An 18,853-nucleotide genomic window follows, 5' to 3' on the forward strand; every position below is an offset into this window, starting at 1 on the left:
GTCTCTCACAAGCCAGCCCCACAGGCTGTGCTCCGCCACAGAAAGGTGTTTGTGGAATAGCTGCATGTTCCAAACCTTGTGCTGAAGGGACAGGTGCCCCCAGCATGGCCTAGCAAGGACAGGTCACACACCACCTCCCTTCTCTGGTAGAGGCCTGGCAAAGGGTGAAGCTCCCTCCGTCTTACATGCAAGAGATGTTATTGGCCAACCCGTGGAACTCCTTGCCAGAGGAGGCTGTGAAGGCTAGGACTATAACAGAGTTTAAAGAGAAGTTAGATAATTTCATGGAGGTTAGGTCCATAAAAGGCTATTAGCCAGGGGATAGAAATGGTGTCCCTGGCCTCTGTTTGAGAGAGGCTGGAGAAGGATGGCACAAGACAAATCACTTGATCATTGTCTTTGGTCCACCCCCTCTGGGGCACCTGGTGCTGGCCACTGTCGGCAGACAGGCTACTGGGCTAGATGGACCTTTGGTCTGACCCAGCGCGGCCTGCCTCTCACTCAGGTGCCTACCATGGTGCTTTTCCCAGTGCCCAGGCAAAGGGGAGGGGAGGAAACCTGCTAAAAACTAAGGTTTCTCTATTGCAGAGCAGGCGCCTGGGCCGTGGAAGGAAATAAAAGTAGCGAGGAGCTGTGGAAAGACGGCTGCTAAATCACTGTTTGTGCCTTTTAAAAGGGGTGTTTGTATCACTGCCTTAAATGGTCTTCATATGATCTAAGGCCATTGCGGGACCACTCGGTCTGCGATGGATGGGGGAGCAAAAGGCGGCCCCAGCTGACCAACGGCTATGGCGTAGCTCTGAGCCAGGTCTAATCTACCTTTGCAGGTAGCTGTGGGAGTGCTCGAGCCCAACACCCTGCCGGGGATGCCAGCCAGCTGTGATGTAACTGACAAAGCCCCACCCCTAGCATGCTGCAGGCTGGGACAGGGCCTGGCTCAGTGTCAGAGCACAGACATAGGGAGGGGGTGAGGCCCCCCTGCCCAGAGCTGCCCTTTCCCACAGGCCAAGCTTTGGCAGAGGGAAGTGCTGACCGCTCCTGTTAAGACCAGGCTCCCTGCAGGACTCAGGGTTGCACCTGCGAGAGAAGCCACGGTGCTGAGCGTGTGTGCCCAGAGGCCTCTAAGAACAGCCCCATGTGGCTGAAACGTTGCTCGTGGCCTCTTGCTGCGTCTGCCACGGGGCCCTGCCGCCGCCAGGGAGTTGAGTCTGGAGCAGCAGCCTGCCCGGTTATTCATTTTGGGCTCAACATGCCGAAGTGTAGAAACACCCGCACTGGTTCGCAGGAAGCAAACGGGCTGTGGGCTGGAGTGTCTGCCTGCAAGGGGGGAAAGGGCAGCCTGGGGTTGAACCATCATTTGTTTTCAGGCTGACAAGCTACAAAGCAACATTATGGGCTGAGAAACAGGAGGAAAGGCGGGGGGACCTGATGCAGTTTCTGCAGCCTTGTGCCCTGTGCCACTGTCTATTGCTGGGACATCCAGAGAAGCGCCCCCCACCCCCCAGCAGGTGGGAAACTGCTCCAGCCCCCACCGGTTAACTAGAAGTGGTCAGCATCACTCATTAAGACTGATGCTTACTGGTTAACCTTTCACATCCCTAGTAGGGGGCAGGCATGGGGGAGCGAGGAGCCTGCTGGAAATGCAGTAAGATGACGCCCCGGGCTGGCAGTTCTGCACCTCCCAGCTCTATGCGTGAGCAGTGCAGGCAGGCGCGAACCCGTGGCATTTCACAGAGCAGGAAACTGAGGCCTCAGTTTACAAAGTCAGGAGGCCGCAGAACTGGGTCCAGCAGCCCAGTGTCCCCTCCCTCCCCTTATCTAATCTCAGCTGTTCCTGACGCAGGAAGTCTCTCTTCCCTTTTAAACCAGCGGCTGCTTTCAAGGGGCAGGCAAAGTCCAACTTGACTCCAATAAACCCAGACACTCAAGGTTTCGTGTGCAGCCGTTTGTGTAGCCCCTGTTGTGTTCTCGCTGCCAGGCAACGGCGCTTTGGCGCTCAGATCCCCTTCCACGTCCGCAGCAAGGACAAAAGGGGTTTGCTGCTGCAGCACCATTGAGTCTCCGGCTGCTGCCTGCCCTGGCACTGGGCTGCCTGGCTGGATCTGTTTGCTCAGCAAAGGGCCCTGACGGCTGCATGATAAAGGCAAAGCAACTGCTGGCTTGTCTCTGGCCTTCTTGTTGTTCTGCACTGACACTGTCTCTCCCCCTCCCCCCCCCCCAGCTCTGTCCCTATGGAGGGGCCCTCGAGGAAACCTTTGCCGCATGCTTCACCAAGTGGCCCATGCAGCACCGACCTTTCCTGGCTGGAGCCTCCAGCTCCTACAGGGGACCAGCCCGTAGAGCCGCTTAGGAACTCGGAAATGCACTATGGCCCTTTCAGCACCCTTGAGAGGGAGAGGGCGACACTCCTGCAGCTGCAGGTCCACTTCTGGGGCTGTTTGCTCACTTGTGCAGAAACCCCTGCGGAACTGATCCGCTGCCTAGGTCAGGGCCCGCAGGCCGAATCTGGTCTACCAGGGCTAGCCCTTAGCAGGCCCCAACGCCGCCGTATTTACTTCCATCACCACAGGATGGGGAGTCACAGTTCCTATTGGCCATGGGTTGCCCTTCCTGGCCAATGGGAGCTGCGATTGCCCGGACCTGTGGGGGGGGGGGGGGGGGGAGGGGGTTTAAAAATAGTACCACAGTGGCCCACCGCGGCGACCCACCACCATTTTATTGCCCACCCGGGTGATTTGATGCTGCTCAAACCAGAAAGCCTTTGGCATTGGCTGCCATGTGATTTCCTGGACACAAGTTCCCACATGCGCACCCCCCCCCCCCCCAACCCAGTCTGGAGACTGGCGCAGTGTTAAGGGCCAGGCCGGATTGCGCACACAAAGCCCCGCACAACCTGGACCAGCTTTGACAGCCGCTGTGCAGTTCTGCAGCTGGGTCCAGGAGCCTCTGAAGCGGCTGCAGCTTCCGCATCATTCTCTGGGTGGGGAGGGGAATGGGCTGGAGAGGATCCTGGGTGTGGATGTTCTGGGCCCGGCTGGTAGACAGGGACATTTAAACCACCCAGCAGCACAAACCTGTTTGGAAGGAGCAGCAAGTCTTTCAAGCCAGCTGCTCCATGTGACAGATGCCAGCACCGCAGCTGTGGGTGTCCCAGCCAAGTTCTCTGATCTTCTCCGCAGGCCCAAGTACTTGCGTGTTAATGAGTAGCCAGCCCCCGCCCGAGCTGTTTCCAGCCTGCTAACCAGCTAGTGAACATGCCCAGCCCACGCAGTGCTCAGGGCAGGCCAGCAGCCCCGCACTGCTGTCCCACTGAGCCCGGAGTCCGCCGCGGCAGGGCGTGACCCTCGAGCTGGGCGCTCCTGTGCAGGTGGCAGCGGGAGAAGCAGGCGCTGGCCCCACCCAGGACAGCGTTTGTTACTGGTTGGGCTGGGCGGGGGGTGCGCCAGCTCTCCGTGTGCACAGAGGGAGTCGTGCAGGAACCACAGCCATGGTGCAGGAGGAAGGCGCTAGCCCCTGGAACCACCGAGGTCCAGCTGGGCTCAGAGCGCCTCTCCCTTCAGTAGTGTTATGCTCACGGGCTGCAGGCTGGTCGCTCCAGCTGGGCGTGATTCCTAACCAGGATGTTTGGCCAAACCCCTGCCTGCCTTATCTGGAGCACTTCTCAGATCAAGGGAGTCCCTGCAGGCAGCCGCCAGGTGGTTGCCGTGCGCCAAGGCTGCCAGCTGGGCCCAGGCCAAGCCCTGGACAGGAAACAGCTGCAGTAAATATTTCAGGCCAGTTACCTGCCCTGCCCCACCGCCAAAGCTGCCTGGACTGTTGAGTCTGTCTGCTTCCTCCCTCCATGGATGGGCTGGGCGGGGGAGCTTTACGCAGTGACACCCACCGCACCTGGTGTAATCCCCAGCCTGGCTACCAGCCCGTGTGGAGAGGGTCAGGGCAAAGACCACGGCCTGGCCCCCTGCAAGGGGATGCATAGACCAGGCTGAGGCTGGGTCTCCCTGTTGCCATAGCAATGAGGCCTGGTGCTGTGAATGCGGGCGAGGGGGTCAGAGCATCCCCAAGGCACGGCAGCCCGTGTGTGCCAGCAAAGCCCTTGGTGCAGCAGGAACCTTGGAGCCGGCACAGGTTGGTTGCTCAGCCCAGTAGCCTCATTCTCCTGCTTCACCTGCCTGGAGGGCTCCAGGCACCTGAGGAAGCACAAGGCTCTGCCCCCACATACCTCCCAGGGGATGGGAGCAGGACCCTGAACTGCTCCCAGCCACAGGTGAACGCCTCCTGGGGTGCTCGCCAAGCTCTCTGAGAAGTGGACTCTCTCTCCAGGACCGGGACATCCTGTACCAGGTGTGCTCCAGCAGAACAGCGAGACCCTCACAACACGGAGACCGCCAGGCCTGGGACGGCTGTCCACCTCACTGTCCAGCCCTGGGACATCGCAGGCCCATAGCACATTCCCCCTCACATGCAGCCGGCAACCTGGGCAGGTGCCAGATCCCAGATGAACGGCTGGCCCTGCCCTACGGCCACACGACGTTCAGCCAGCCAGCCAACCGGCACGTGGGGCCCCCGGGCAGCAGGAACTGGCGCCGTGGCAGCTCCATAAGCGCCTTGCGTGGCAGCGTTCAAAGGGCTAAGAACCCCCAGGCCGCAGACCAACCCCAAGTCTCCATCTTTAATCCTGAATTGGATAAAAAGCTGAGCAGCCCCGGTCAGAGCTGCCAGCCGAGCCCAGGCCAAGCTGGCCCTGGAGAATCGGGGGGGCCTGCCCCCAGGGAACAGGCCAAGGCGAGGCCACACGCTGCCCCAGCCCGGCTGGTTGCGGTGTCAGGAATACGCTGAGACCCAAGCAGCAGCCTCAGTTAGAGACCCAAATGCTGAGACAAACATTCCCACAACTTCTACCCATGCTGCTCCTGCTCCTGGCACACGGAGGACCCAGTGGGCCAGTCCCGCTGCTCTCAGGCCAGGTGCCTGTTCGGACCGAGCAGTACCACAGGGCGCTCTCTCTCTCTCTCCATGGCTGGTGAAGATCACGCACGGCTCTGGTCATTGTCCGACCCACAGCTGCTTTTGTGGAAAAACGTGCCAGTCTGGATGCATCCTCAGAGTGAGGCAGGAGCAAGGATGGAAACAGCTTCCCTTACTGTGTTTACTTTCTCCTCTTTTTGCTTCCATATTCGATCGGCCGTGGTGCTCACTGAGCAGTTAAGAGTGAACCTTCCCTCACCCACCTATGTGAAATCCCGTGGATTATTGGCGTGGGCGACGTTGAGAAGTCATATACAGGGCAGGTCTCTGGTTCTGTCCATTGCCCTCAGCACTGCGGGTGGGTTGTGGTTCGTTCACGTGGCTTAATTAACACTAAGAATGAGAGACATCGGCCTTTGGAAAGGGGAGAGGCCTGCTCCTGTCCGCAGTGAGGCCTGGCTCGTCCTAGAGCAACCCCCCCGCTCCCCACGGGGGTTTCAAGCATGTCGTTTTACTCGCAGTCCTTTAAGAAACGCAGCCCAGAACAGAACGCAGCCAGGGCCTCGCATCTCTTGCTCCCCAGGGCTGCCAGCGGACAAGACAAGTTGCCCAAAGCTCTGGCAGATGGGCACTTACCCTGCTTCCCCATAGGGGTGGAGAGGGTCCCGCTCTGATCCCAACCCACAGCGCCAGAGGAAAGCCCCTCAGGCATCGCTCGGAAGCTCCTTTGCTTGTCTGCGGGAAGCAGACTGGCCCACTCCTGGGTAGAAAACCCAGACTGTCGGTCACAGAGGTGAAGCAGCAGCGTATTGCCCCTCTCTGCAGCCCCCGATGGATCCAGTTGTCTCCACACATGCTCTTCCTCCTGCGTCTGGCTTGCCGGTGTGGTTGGGAGGGCTGCGCCGCGGAGCCTTCCCCACGGGACCCCAAAGCACTCACCGCGTCGTTCCCTCTGGCCCGAGTGAGCCGTCCTTAGCGAAGCGTCGGGCGGGCGTTTGAGACGTGTCGGATTTGACGTGAGCGATGGTGGAGAGGAGCTGCTGCCCTGGCTGGCACCAGAGGCACGTACGTTTACTGCTTGCTCACGCACAACTGGTTACAACATCAAGCTCTGGAGGGAGGTGGACTCTCAGAGAAAGCTTTGCACAGAACAGCTGTCCAGCGGCTTTGCAAACAGACACTTGTCAGCAGAGGCCAGGGCAGATGTATCTTTGTTCCCATTTTACAGAGCAGCAACGATTTGCCCAGAGCCTCACCACAAGACAGCAGCTAGAGCCAAGAACAGGCTCCAGGGGGTCTCCGTTCCCAGCCACGGCCTGCCCTTTGAGAAACAGTTATCTGCCACACACCTGACTCTGCCTCACACTTTAGGGTGTGTCACTGGCAGATATATTCCCCTCCCTGCAGCCAGACTGGCCCCTCTGCACAGCAGCTGTTGTGCTGAAGGAATTTTGATTTAACTACCAGCAGCATGAATTTATGGCCAACATTCAACCGGCCTCCTCCTCCCTGGCTGCAAACACCCAACTGTTTGCCAGTCACGGCCTCCAAGCCCCTCCTGTTCTGGTCTTTGGGCTTCCTGAGCACTGCAGCCGCCTGTTTCCAAACCACTTTCCCTGTGCTCTTCTCATCCACAACAGCCCTGCTCCTCTACACATTTCTTTACCGGGGGCAGGGGGGTGGGTCCCCCACACAGCCTGGGACCATAATGGAGCAGCTGCAGTTCATGGAGGTCATTCCCCCACTTCCTGTATCCCAGTAGCATCCCTACTCTGTGCCCAATCTACCCATAACCTGCTCTGGCAACAGGGACTTCAGCCGAGTGGCAGCTCTCTAGGCCAGTGTTTCCTGATTTTATTTGGCCACGGAACCCTTTTCAGCTTAAAATAATTTCAAGGAACCCTTAGGGTTCCCGGAGTAAAATTTGGCAAGCAAAAAAAAAAAAAAAAAGAGCCCCGCCAGAATTGGTCAAGCAAAAAAATACTCTGTCTCTTTAAGAGGGGGCGGGGCAATGCTGCATCCTCGCGGAACCCTGGGGTTCCCCGGCGCACCAACTGGAAAACACTGCTCTAGGCTCAAAGTCCTACTCAGCCGGAATTTTCCTCTGCCCACCGTGTGTACTGCAGTTTGGGGCTTCCTGACTTGGTTATTAACCGCCTCCCAACCCAAGGACTAGTTGGGCAGGACTCTGCTCCTCCCAGTAGCACTGCCTTTTAATTCCAAACCTGGAACAGCCCCATCAGCTGTCACCCACCTGGACGAGCAAAGCTCCCTTCTCTGCTGCTGAACAAGAGGTGAGACAGGAAGTGACTCTCGCACTTGCTACACCCCCAAACAGGAGATGACTAGAGCAGTGAGAAGCCACTGCAGCTAACCACAGGGAGAGCTCTCCAGGGGACCAGAATGAGCACAAGTGAACACAAGAACGGCCATACTGGGTCAGACCAAAGGTCCATTTAGCCCAGCGTCCTGTCTGCTGACAGTAGCCAATACCAGATGCCCCGGGGGTAATTCTCCTGTGATCCCTCCCCGTCACCCACTTCCAGAGAAACAGAGGCTAGGAACACCATTCCGACCCGTCCTGGCTAATAGGCATTGATGGCTTTAGCCTCCATGAATCCATCTAGCTTTTCCTTGTACCCTGCCAAAGTTCTAGCCTTCACTGCATCCTCCGGCAAGGAGTTCCACAGGTTATGCTCCACAAGTGAGACTGATTTGTCCTCACCGCAGATCCAGGGACCTATTTAGCCCCCTTCCCCTTCAGATCTCCAACCTGCGAAGCATCAGTTGGTTTCACAAATCCATTTGCCAGCATTGACGGATGCGGGGGAAATATGATGGGAGCCTCCTTTGCAGATCTGCAGCTTGCAACACTAAGATCATTTCACCGGCGAAGAGCGACTCCCAATGGGGAAGAGAGCCCGGATCCCTCGCTACCAATTTGAGGCAGACCACCATTCAGAGTCTGCAATGTTCACAGACGTGTGCACATCTGGCCTTCCTCAGCACAGACTCCATACGGGAGTCCCATTAAATCCCTGAAGCCTTCCCTGAGTTTATCTGGTCTAATCCCCTGAGCCTTAATCCCTTGCATTATCTAAGGCCAGCAGTTCTCAACCCTTTCTGGGGACCACCAGCCAAGCACCCATGATGACAAAATGGGTGCAGAAGTGAGCTGAGGGCGAGGGTGGGGAGCCTGAAAGGAAAGGAGGGTGCAGGCTAAGTGTGGGAGGTGGAAGGGAGGGTGGGGGATGCAGGGTGTTGGGGGGAGGAGGTGCGGGAGAGGTCTGAGCGCGCTTACTTGGCTCTGTGGCCCTGCTGCTCCAGGCACCGCCCCCTCCTGCTCCGATTGGTCATGATTCTGGACAATGGGAGCAGCAGGGAAAGCCTCCAGGGGACAGTTCCCCCAGCCGGGGGGGAAGGGAGAGTGGCAGTGCGCAGAGCCACTTCCTTTCCCCCGATCTAGATCCCGTGAGGCTTGTCTCTCCTCCCTCTGCAGTGGGAAGGTGGCGCTCCAAACCTATGGGAGGATGGGGGACATGAGGCTGGAGTGCCATTACAGGCTCTCCACTGTGGGAGAGGGGAGGAGGGAGCCACGAGCCCGTGGCCCACCTGCAAGATGGTCAGACCACACTTTGAGAACCACTGCTGTATGCCAAGGCGGGCTGACTGGTCCTTCGTTTGGAGTCCGTCAATACTGAGCAGTGTTAGGAGCGTTCTGCTGAGTGCCGCACTGTCAGACCCGTAGCAGGGGCTGCAAACTAGTCAATGCGTCCCACGCTGGCAAAACCAAGCAGCAGCCACCAGGCTGGTACGGAGAGTGTAGTGCACTGCACGTGGAAACTGACTGGGACAGCACCAGCAACACCTCAAACCAGACGGGCCCCCAGGTGCTGTCTGCCAATGTAATCTAATGTTCTACCCTTCCATTTCCACCACTCTGCTGCATTTCTGCCATTCAGGGACCAGATCGCCCCTGTGGGAGTCTTAGCTCTTTGGAGATCTCTACTTTCAGGAGCTTTGCACCTGCTCTGACTCACCATACGCATCCCCCTTTCCTCTAGGCAGCAGATATGGAATCCCTCAAACACACTAGGATTCTTGTCTGTAGGGTAGAAAACCAGGTGCACGTGAGAAATCACCTCTGTTTTGGGGTAGCAATTACATCTTAAACTGAAATAAAGTCCCTTAAAGCAGCTAGCTTTTGAGGGTATTTTTATTGCTGGATGTTGGTTTCAGGTGTATTGCTGCTCTGAAACCCTTCACTGGGGAACCATTGCGATCATTGTAAAAATAAATTGTTTGGTGGGCTAAGATCACGTTCACAATTAACCAAGAAGTGCACCATTCAAGAGAATATTAACATTTAACCACAGACTTTACAAATAAAATTAAGGACTACAAAGAAGTTGAATTACCAAATTATTGACAGTAGAGGAACTATTTACAATGTTTACATCCTACCAAAACGGAAACAACCGAGACCATCTCCCCAACCAAATAGTCAATTTAAATCCCATGTAATCATAAATCATGATTATTCATGAATCATTGCAGTGCAGAGGAGGCCTTTAAATCAGACCTTTAAATCAAACAGTATCAAGACAGTTCACAACTCACTGAGCAAGAAGATACAACAGGGTTTACTTTCATCAGCATGATACAAACAGAAGACAAATTTAAAATAAACCTTCCTAAAGTGCTCCAATTCTTTTCAGTACAAAAATATAAAACACTGATTGGAAACATGGCACAAATGGAATTCGACACAAAACATGCACACGCAAAGGATAAAGGGCAGCTAACGATTTCAAAGGTACTGGACTGGCCTTGAGGAGGGGAAAAGGCTGTTCTGGTTTCTCACAAGCAGGGTTTATAGCCATGGCAGAGGTAAGATCTTCGCCAAGGGAGGCTGAGAATGGGGAATACAACAAAATGCATTCCCTTGTGGAGAGGAATCTACACAATGATCTGGTATATCACTAGCATTAGCAGAGTCTCAGATAACTAGACTATGTAGGATCAGGTATAAGGGTTTTTTTTCCCCCACTATTTTTAAATCCTATTCCAGCCTACTATGCTCCTGTGATTCTGATTTTAGGTATTCTGCCATTTGCTTTAACGAGTGCCACAAATGCACTCAAACTGTATCCTACATCTGGAAGGAGAACAATTTAGAAAGCCAGAATTGTCACTATTTTTACTCCTACTTGTACGGACACAACAGTCACTGGTGCGCAGCAAACAGGCATCTCTAGGAATCAGCAACTTTTCTTCCCAGGCAGGGAAACTGGTTTCCAAAGTCAATTTGTGGGCCGGGCTGCATCTAAAGCTCACAGCTAGGAAAGTCAGAGACTATCAAAGCACTTGCGATACAGCGTCAAAGTGAGCGCAACCCTGATGAAGACATTCGAATCTTAAGGCCTGAAGTGGCAGAAGTTTGAAAGGACAGAAAAAAGGAAGCAGCCTTCAGACATGGTTTTAAAACTGAAGATCAAAGACTACAAGCAACCTCAAGATTTCAATGCCACGATGTTAAATACACATACGATCCATAATAGTAAGGCTGTGACACAAAAGTGAGTAGTTCAAAGGTCATGCTGCAACTCCCATCAGACCTCAGGGCAGCAGAGGACCAAAGGTGAATTCAGGCAGGAAGGGAACCATAAAGGTTCAGTTCTCTGATCTGTAGCAACAGAATTCAAAAGCAAACATTTGGTAGTCAGCTTCCCCCCACCCCCTAAATCTGTCACTTATCCCAGACCTGAACAGCATCTTTGGAATCTAAGCCGCTTCAGGGGGGGAAAAAAAACTGTTTAAAAACTAGTGCTGGGCAAAATCCCCCAAATGAATTACTTTTTAATGATAGATTCTGTCTTGTGAAATGGGAGGAATTTAATGACATTTCCAGGCCTCTGACTTTGCAAAACTGAACAGGTGATTCTTTTAAAATCGCCTTTTGTCCTCAGCTCCACACCAATGATTTTGCACTTTGGGCAGGGGTATGTCATATTTTGGTTTAGAGCAGGTGTGGGCAATAATCTTTTGCCGGGGGCCACTTCAAAAATTTGTGAAGTGGCTCCAGGTAGCACCGGAAGGGGCGGGGCTGCAAACGGAAGGGGCGGGGCCAGGATGCTTCAGGGTTCTCCACCCACAGACCATGATTGCTTTGGGGGTGGGAGAGCCCCTTTGCCCACTAAACACCCATGCCGCTGGCAGTCAGAAGAGACTTCCCATGCTCCCCCACCCCGAGACCAATCAGGGCCTGGGGGAGCACGTGAAGCCTCCTCCTGCCCCGCCAGGAGCACACAGCACTTCTAAGTGTTGCATGCTTCTTGCAGGGCGGGGGTAGGGTGGAGGTAGGGCGGAGGAAACTTTGTGTGCTCCTCCCGCCCCCAGGCCAATCAGGGCACCCCTAACTGGCCTGGGGGCAGGGGCGCAGCAGGGCCTCCGCGAGCTGGATCAGCCAGCTTGGCGGGCCGGATCCGGCCCACGGAGGCCCTTTTGCCCACCCCTGCTTTAGAGCATGGTACAGGTACAGATTTTGCACACTAACATTAAGATAGCACATCCTTCACTAATTCACTGTCATGCTTCTTCAGGCTGCTTCCCTACAGAAAAATCCCAGCAATACCTAGCTTGGCACTTAAAATAAAACCTAGACAAACCTGAGTGTACTCAAGAGACCAAGAGCCAAAGGGCTCCCTTCACCGCACCAGATTCATGCAACCTCCACACATGCTAGCAGCAGTGAGACGTGTGCACTGAGGACAGAGGCTGACTCTTAGACTAGCTCCTTAGTTGTGGACGGAAGGCTCGTCTTTGAAGAATGGTGCCGAAGAGGCACCACATGTGCTCACTTGGAACTACAATCGCTTCCTGGGAAAACACTAGGGAGAAAGGCGGGTTGTATTTCTGATGAGATTTCATTACAGACCTAGTAATTTTCAGGGATCTCTCTTCTACATCTGGGAGCATTTATTGCACGGAAGGGTGAGGACAGCAGCAGATAAAGAAGACTCGCGAGCCCATGCACCATCTGCCATTAGGTTAGAATAAAGGACTGGCACCCCATATAGATCTATGCTGACGCTCGCGAAACCCCAGGGTTCCAAGGAAACGGCCAGAGTTTCCGCCTGGAGTGGAAAGAATCCAGCAGCCCCGCACTCCTGGTGTGTTAAGGTGCGTTTACATAAGGAAATGCGCGTGTCTCTATTACACAGGATTGGAATCGCAGCATCAGCAGAGCAAATGCAACCATCCACCCTGAATGGGAGGCTCTGTGGGCCCGCGTGCAGATCTCCAGAGTCCACAAACTCTTCCTGGTCCCTTGTCCTGACCAGTAATAACGGGACACGCTGGGTCACAAGAAGGCAGGATCATGATGCCTGCATCAGGCTGTCTCTTGATGTGACCGTACAGCTCTTCGCACCCCAGCTCCATAAGAAACTGCACAAGCTGTGCAAGGCCTCCGAGCAACTTGGCTAAAAAAAAAAACCAGTATGAGCTTCTAGAGCTTCTCTGCTGATAAACCAGAGTGACTGGGGGCAGATTCTCTTCTCACTTACACCAGTGTAATTCCAATCACTTGAATGGCCTTGATCCTGATTTTCAGCCGAGCGGAGAATTAAGCCAACGACATCCAAGACAGCATCACAAGCGATAGCACCTGCACAGGGCCACTGAGCTTCCAAATTTCTCTTTTCTTCCTCCCTGATTACAGATTTCCAGTGTATTTGCACTGCCCAATTACAGCTTCGCTCGCCGGGTACAACAGCCCAGCTTACAGCATTTGGCCATTTCCAAGCCCAGACTGTACTCTACAACAAACGCTTCTGACAATTTAAATGCCTCCAGGGCTTCTCTCCTTGAACAGCTGAAAACGCTTCGGCTGCACTGAAGTTACAGCCAGCCAGTATTTTGTTGGCATGTCACATGTGCACTGCCCACTCAGAGAGAACTGTTTTCAACAGCCAGCCTTCCTCAAAGGCAGGAATAAAGCAGCATTTTCTGAATGCTTCTGGTTGGGAAATTGCACCGACTTGTGCTGAAATGGTTTTAGTCATGATGTTGTGCGTCAAATCTCCTGCAGCTGCCTTTTGGGAAACATTTCTCCAAACGTGTTATAGTAGAGAAAATCCATTTCCCTTGCGATGGCAGTGTCCCCACTGAACAATCCCTTTGGTGCATATCGCTGTAGACAGTATATTTGACAAGACAGTTCCATGTACTGGGTTACATGTTAATGAGATGTAGTGCATATTCGAGAACGGAGACACGCACCAGAGTCCTGTGATCCCTTGAACGATTCCCCAAATTGCATTGCTGGGACGTACTCCCATTTGAACAGAACGGTGTTCACTTTGTCAGCGCTCCAAGAGTTGCTACAACCTAACAAATCCAACGAGAGACGTACCAGCAGATGCAAGGGGGTTTAGTGAATGGTAAATTATTCTAAATATTCCTTATTCCCTTCATTCCTGGCTGAGCTGCAGAGCACTCCCCGCAGCGACAGCAAGCTGTGTGACTTTCCAGTCCTTGGTGATGTGCACTGAGCTGACAGACAAAGACCCAGAGAACAAGGGGTTAGACAGGATAGTAACCCACCGCCTGCTGGACCAGCTCTTCATGGTCAGGATCTTCAGCAGCAACAAAACCCCAGTCTCAAAATTCATTTTGAACCAACCTGTTTTCTGCTTTGGGAATTTATACGCTCACCCACATGGAGACTGTTCTCCAGGTGATGTGTCCTTAAGATGCCTTTCCTGAAGATGGACATCAGACCTAGCACAACTGATGGAACACACTGTCCTAGCCCAATTCTTCACAGCCACACTAGAGCGTTGATCCACATCCAACCCCGTGCTGCCACAACGAGAGGGAATTTTTGGCTATGGGGACTTTTTCAATGGAAGAGGTTTACAGTCCCTCTTAGATTGTACACCTGCAGTGAGCACATGTTCCAGGGAACTCACTCACAGATACAAGATGCCATTCCTTTTATGCGAGTGTGTTGCTCTCCTTGCTCATGCTGGCTATGAGAAGCCTGGCTTGCTGTCTGGCTAGCTATTAAAACAATATTAAGAATCTGTGACACCGATCACTTGCTCTGTAAAGACAGAATTGAACCTCTCAGCCATTTGAGGGCCTATTAATAAAACTTTGACAAAAAAAAAATCTGGGTGGTCCAACATCAACTTGCTTTACAAGATAAAAGATCTACCAAGAGCTACTGAAGATTCACCAGAGTGAGCAAATTACAGTGGATGGCAACATTTTAACAGGCTCTGAATGTATACACCGATGTCATAGAAAAGTCAATACTTTCCCATGCTCGGAAAAATTAAAAGGAAGTGTGTTACTATGGGGACTTCATTTTGAGCAGTCACTAGAGAAGCCAACCAAGCGACAGTGAAATCCTGCTCCGGAAGGACACCCCCAGTGCCGCACTTCAGTTCTTTGAAACAGTCTGGCACAAGGACCTTCTTGAACAAGAAACACTCAGAAAAAAATGACTTCTTCTTTGCTGGTATCGTCCTGAGCATTGATCAGGGCTGGTGGAGAGGCCACAAAGGTAGGGATGTGCAGACTGTGGGACCGGAATGGAATCCCTGCTTCGGGCTGGCTGTCAGCTGGGCCGTAAGTCTCTGTAAGAAGAAGGGAGAGGAGACTCACTGTGGTACACAAGGACATCTTGGCAGTGAAAGGTGGCGCAGTGCACCCTGGAGAGCCTTACCTGGCTGGAACGCAGTGCCCTGGCTGTTCAGGAGGACTGGGCTCGCCGACCGCCTGTTCCTCGGTGCACCTTCATCTTTCCCAACCAGCTTAGGTGTCAGCAGCTGTTTCAGGTCCACAGATGCTGAAAAGAACAAGTCGCTGTACACATCAGTACCTCATCCTGGTAGCATTCTGATACTTCAAGCCTGGGCATCTACCCAACCCTCACATCCCTAAAGGGGCTGGTATGAATACCCCCAATTACCTCTTCAACTGCTCCAACTAGGGATGTGAAGGTTTAACCAATTAATCTGTGGGGGGCTGCCCACATGCTGTGGACAAGGGCTGCTTTGGTTGGGCTGCAGCAGCCCCTGCCTGCGGTGTGGGGGACTACTCCAGCTGGGCTGAAGGAGCCACCTGCTCAACCCCTACCTTTAATCAGGTAAGCAGTTGAACAATACGTTTAGCCAGTTAAAAGGGATTTTACATCCCTCACTCAGATCAGGCGCATTCACCCTCCTGCCCCCCACCAGCTTCGATTTCGCTATGCGGAGACATCCCAACTTCCCAGAGACCTCCCACTGACAACTGAAGATTTCAATCCACTTTCTTGATGGTACTAGACCATCATAAAACAACTCTGGCAGAGACACCCAAAATGGCTCCTGCCACTCCCCACGCTAGAAAGGGCACCAGGAATCTACCCGTGCGCCGTACGTGCAATGCAGCTGCAGCAGAGACAAAGCAAAGCAGATCTGCCAGGCAAGTTTGCCAAGGCTTTTATCCCATAAGCAAAAGTAACCAATGGAAACAGAATCATTCCAGCCCCAAAGGCCTCCATGTCCCGACACCCATCCCTGACCCATCATCCTACAAACCAAATTAGACACCAAGGGCTGAACTCCATGCCACGGGTGCAGAATGCCACGGGTGCAGCATGCCACGGGTGCAGCATGCCACGGGTGCAGCATGCCACGGGTGCAGCATGCCACGGGTGCAGAAAAGTTACACTTTATTCTTAGTTCCACCCCCAAGCGCACAGCCCATTAGTGCTGATGAGAATGGAACCCGTCAGGGTTGGGTTTCACACCCTGCTCGTCAAAAAACTACCCAGTTATATTTCCACTCTGCAGAGCTCCATGGAAAAGCAAGGTAAAAATAATCAAATTGGGGAGTTGAACCACTACGGTTCTCTTCACGCATCTGACAAAGTGGGTCTTTGCCCACGAAAGCTTATGTTCCAATACATCTGTTCGTCTATAAGCAGCCCACAGGACTTTTCGTAGTTTATACGGTTTTGTTGTCTCTGTGGCCACCACCATCAGTGGGAGGGGGATAAAAAGATCAGTTACGTGCTGGACACAAGCCAATTCATTTTATGAAAATATTAAACACCAGTTCAAAAGCAGAACATGGCTTCAGTCCTCCAGTGGCCTAATGGATAAGGCATCAGCCTCTGGAGCCTGGGGTTGTGGGCTTGAGTACAACCACACCCCCCAGAAGCAGCTAGTCAGCCACCACCAAGGAAAGTCAGGGCAGGGCAACCCCAAGATGCCTCCACAATGCACCCGAAGAAGACCGACACCATCCACGCTACATAACCACGGACATGTTGGATGGATACACTTGCTGGGACTATCTGGCACGGAACAAAAATGATATTTATATAACTCAAAACCCAAAGGCTATTCCAGGCAGCTGGGAATAAGGCGCTTCCAAGTGGGTGTGGTTTTTTCATTGCCTGTCATTGTCAAAGGCCACTGTTTTAGTCCCCGGCTCTTAAAAGCAGAAGTTACACCATGTTATTGCGATTGCACTGGTAAGTCCTTTCTATTTCTGACAGAATTAGCCCATTTTAGCTCTGCGGTACATTCACCACCCTTGTTCTGGCCTGGACATGCATGTTCGCAGGGTGAGAAATGTTGGCAGTGCAGGGGGTGGAGGGAAAGCAATTCAGCCACATTGGGATAACCAATGGCTAGGAGTGAATGCGGCGTACACCACCACAGGGATGAGACACGCTGCTCACCATTCACCAAACAAGCCAGGATTTGGGGTGATGTATGTATGCCCAGAACAGAACTGGATGCTTATTTGTGATCCCTCTCCCCCCTTCTACATCCAGTGTTGCAGCAGATGAGGACAGGGTCAGGGAGACACAGGATTAAATCAGCCCTGATGAGAACCACGTTAAGGACATTCAATTTTCAGCTACATTTCCACCCCAAGAAGCGCCCTGGTGCCTTCTGTGGCTTGTGAATTCCCGTGAGGGGCCTGTTTGGCTGGCTGGAAGTGGCCACAGATTGGCTGCAAATGGGGTTCTGCATCTGTGAGGTCAGCAGAGCTCCGAAACCTGCCTCGGGCCCTCACCTGAGCTGTCCGTCCGATGAGATGCTTTGCTCCTCCCCCCCTTTTCTTTGCTGCCTTTCGAGAAGGTGGCGAGTTTGGTGGGGATTTGCTGCTGAACGGCAGCCGGTTTCTGGATCTGGTTGGTGGCACTCAGCAGGTGGATTGGCACCTCGTTCTTCATCGCAAGAACCGGGCGGTTCTCCAGCGTGGCGCTGTCCCTACGCACCAGCTCCGGCCAATCCTCGTAATCCACTCCCAAGACACTAGCCCTCCCAGAGGGCTTCAAGTGGGATGCAGACCCTTCTATCCCTTCTCCATTGGAAGCGATGGAGTGGTTCAGCATTTGACCCTACACGAGAAAAAAAAATACATTACACGAAGCTCGTACTGCACATGCACCAAAAACTGAGCAGGGAAATATATAAACGCCTTCTTGAAGCCAATACCAGGGCCTCACGTGTGCTACTGAACAAAAGAAGGGGCGAGAATAACTCAGCCCGCTAAGTCTTGGTAAACTGAACACAAGCTCTTGGCAGCTTCCGACCCTGCTTAATATCATCCATGACAGAGGGCTTCAAATGGGCCGGCGTCAGCCGACGACAAAATGCAAACAGGGCAGGCAGTAGGAAAAACCAAAGAGGACAAGTGAATGCACCATGTTCTAGATAGATTAGGCTGTGGCCAGCAAGCGGGGCTGTATTTCTTCATGCAACACAGTCAACTTGTGGAACTCCTTGCCAGAGGATGTTTTGAAGGCCGAGATTATAACAGGGTTAAAAAAAAGAGCTAGACAAATTACTGGAGGATAGGTCCATCATGGCTATTAGCCTGGATGGCTATTAGCCTGGATGGGCAGGGATGGTGTCCTAAGCCTCTGTTTACCAGAAGCTGGAAATGAGAGAGAGAAGATGGATTACTGAATGAATACTTGTTCTGTTCATTCCCCTGGGGGCACCAGGCATTGGCCGCTGTCGGAAGTAGGATACTGGGCTAGATGGCCCCAAGGTCTGACCCAGTGTGGCCGGTTTTATGTTCTACCACCTGCAACGCTGCCCCGGCTGCCCGAGCCTGCTGTACATTTACAAGGCAAGTGAGCTTGGTCACCTATTTTACAGCCCCATCGTTCCAACGCTGCCCACTGGGGCTGACTCCTCTCCCCCTTGAGAGAGGCTGAATCAGTGAAGCTGGGCGCCGTTCAAGGTGGGGTTGTCGTCAGAGGCAGGAGGTTACATTTTGGAAGGGGCCCATGTTTTTAAAACGTAAATACACAGAAATCAGGAAAGTTACAGTTGCACTGAACACCTCTAATGTGATCCTCTCCAAAGGACAGCACCTTCATTTAAACACATCCTAGTGCAGTCCGAGACCAAATGCAATTTCCTCAGCTTCTACTACAGATCCCTTGGGCAAGTTTCACAGGAATGGCCAGACAATCAGAACTGGACCATCTACCCCACTGCCCTGTCTCCACGAGTGGCTGGAACCTGCTCCTTCAGAAGAAAGTGCAACGCCAAACCCTACAACAGGCAGCTATGGGATAACCTGTCCCCAGGGAAAGTTCCATGGTTAAGGTGCAGCAACTTCCATTACAAAATCTACGAGGAGACTTACCTGGCATTGCCCAGGTCCTTTGGGCAAGAGGCTGGCAGTGGGGGAGGTGCAGGACTCAGGCCAGGGCCTTGGGGATGAGGGGGAGGGGGGAGTGCAGGAGTGTGGGTTGGGAGGGTTAAAAGGCAGGTTCAGGGCAGGAGGTCCCATCTGGCACAGCCCTTTTCTCTTCCCCCGACCCCACAGCTGCCAGGAGCCACTTTCATTTCCCCCT

General features: G+C 53.3%; 1 protein-coding gene across 8 annotated transcripts in view; it reads right to left on the minus strand.

The window, feature by feature from the left end:
- Positions 1 to 9,163: 9,163 nt before the first annotated feature.
- The window catches only part of ARHGEF18 (Rho/Rac guanine nucleotide exchange factor 18), a 95,909-nt gene continuing 86,219 nt past the window's right edge, over positions 9,164 to 18,853 (minus strand). For all 8 annotated transcript variants that reach the window (XM_075902935.1, XM_075902936.1, XM_075902933.1 and 5 more), the window contains 3 exons: positions 17,053 to 17,380; positions 14,702 to 14,824; positions 9,164 to 14,612 (listed from right to left, as the gene is read on the minus strand). In XM_075902935.1, coding sequence (XP_075759050.1) covers positions 14,467 to 14,612; positions 14,702 to 14,824; positions 17,053 to 17,380 — 597 coding nt within the window. In that variant the 3' untranslated portion in view covers positions 9,164 to 14,466. The remainder of the gene's footprint in view (positions 14,613 to 14,701; positions 14,825 to 17,052; positions 17,381 to 18,853) is intronic.

The sequence above is a fragment of the Pelodiscus sinensis genome, chromosome 19 (genome assembly GCF_049634645.1).
Source record: "Pelodiscus sinensis isolate JC-2024 chromosome 19, ASM4963464v1, whole genome shotgun sequence".
Classification (NCBI taxonomy): domain Eukaryota; kingdom Metazoa; phylum Chordata; order Testudines; family Trionychidae; genus Pelodiscus; species Pelodiscus sinensis.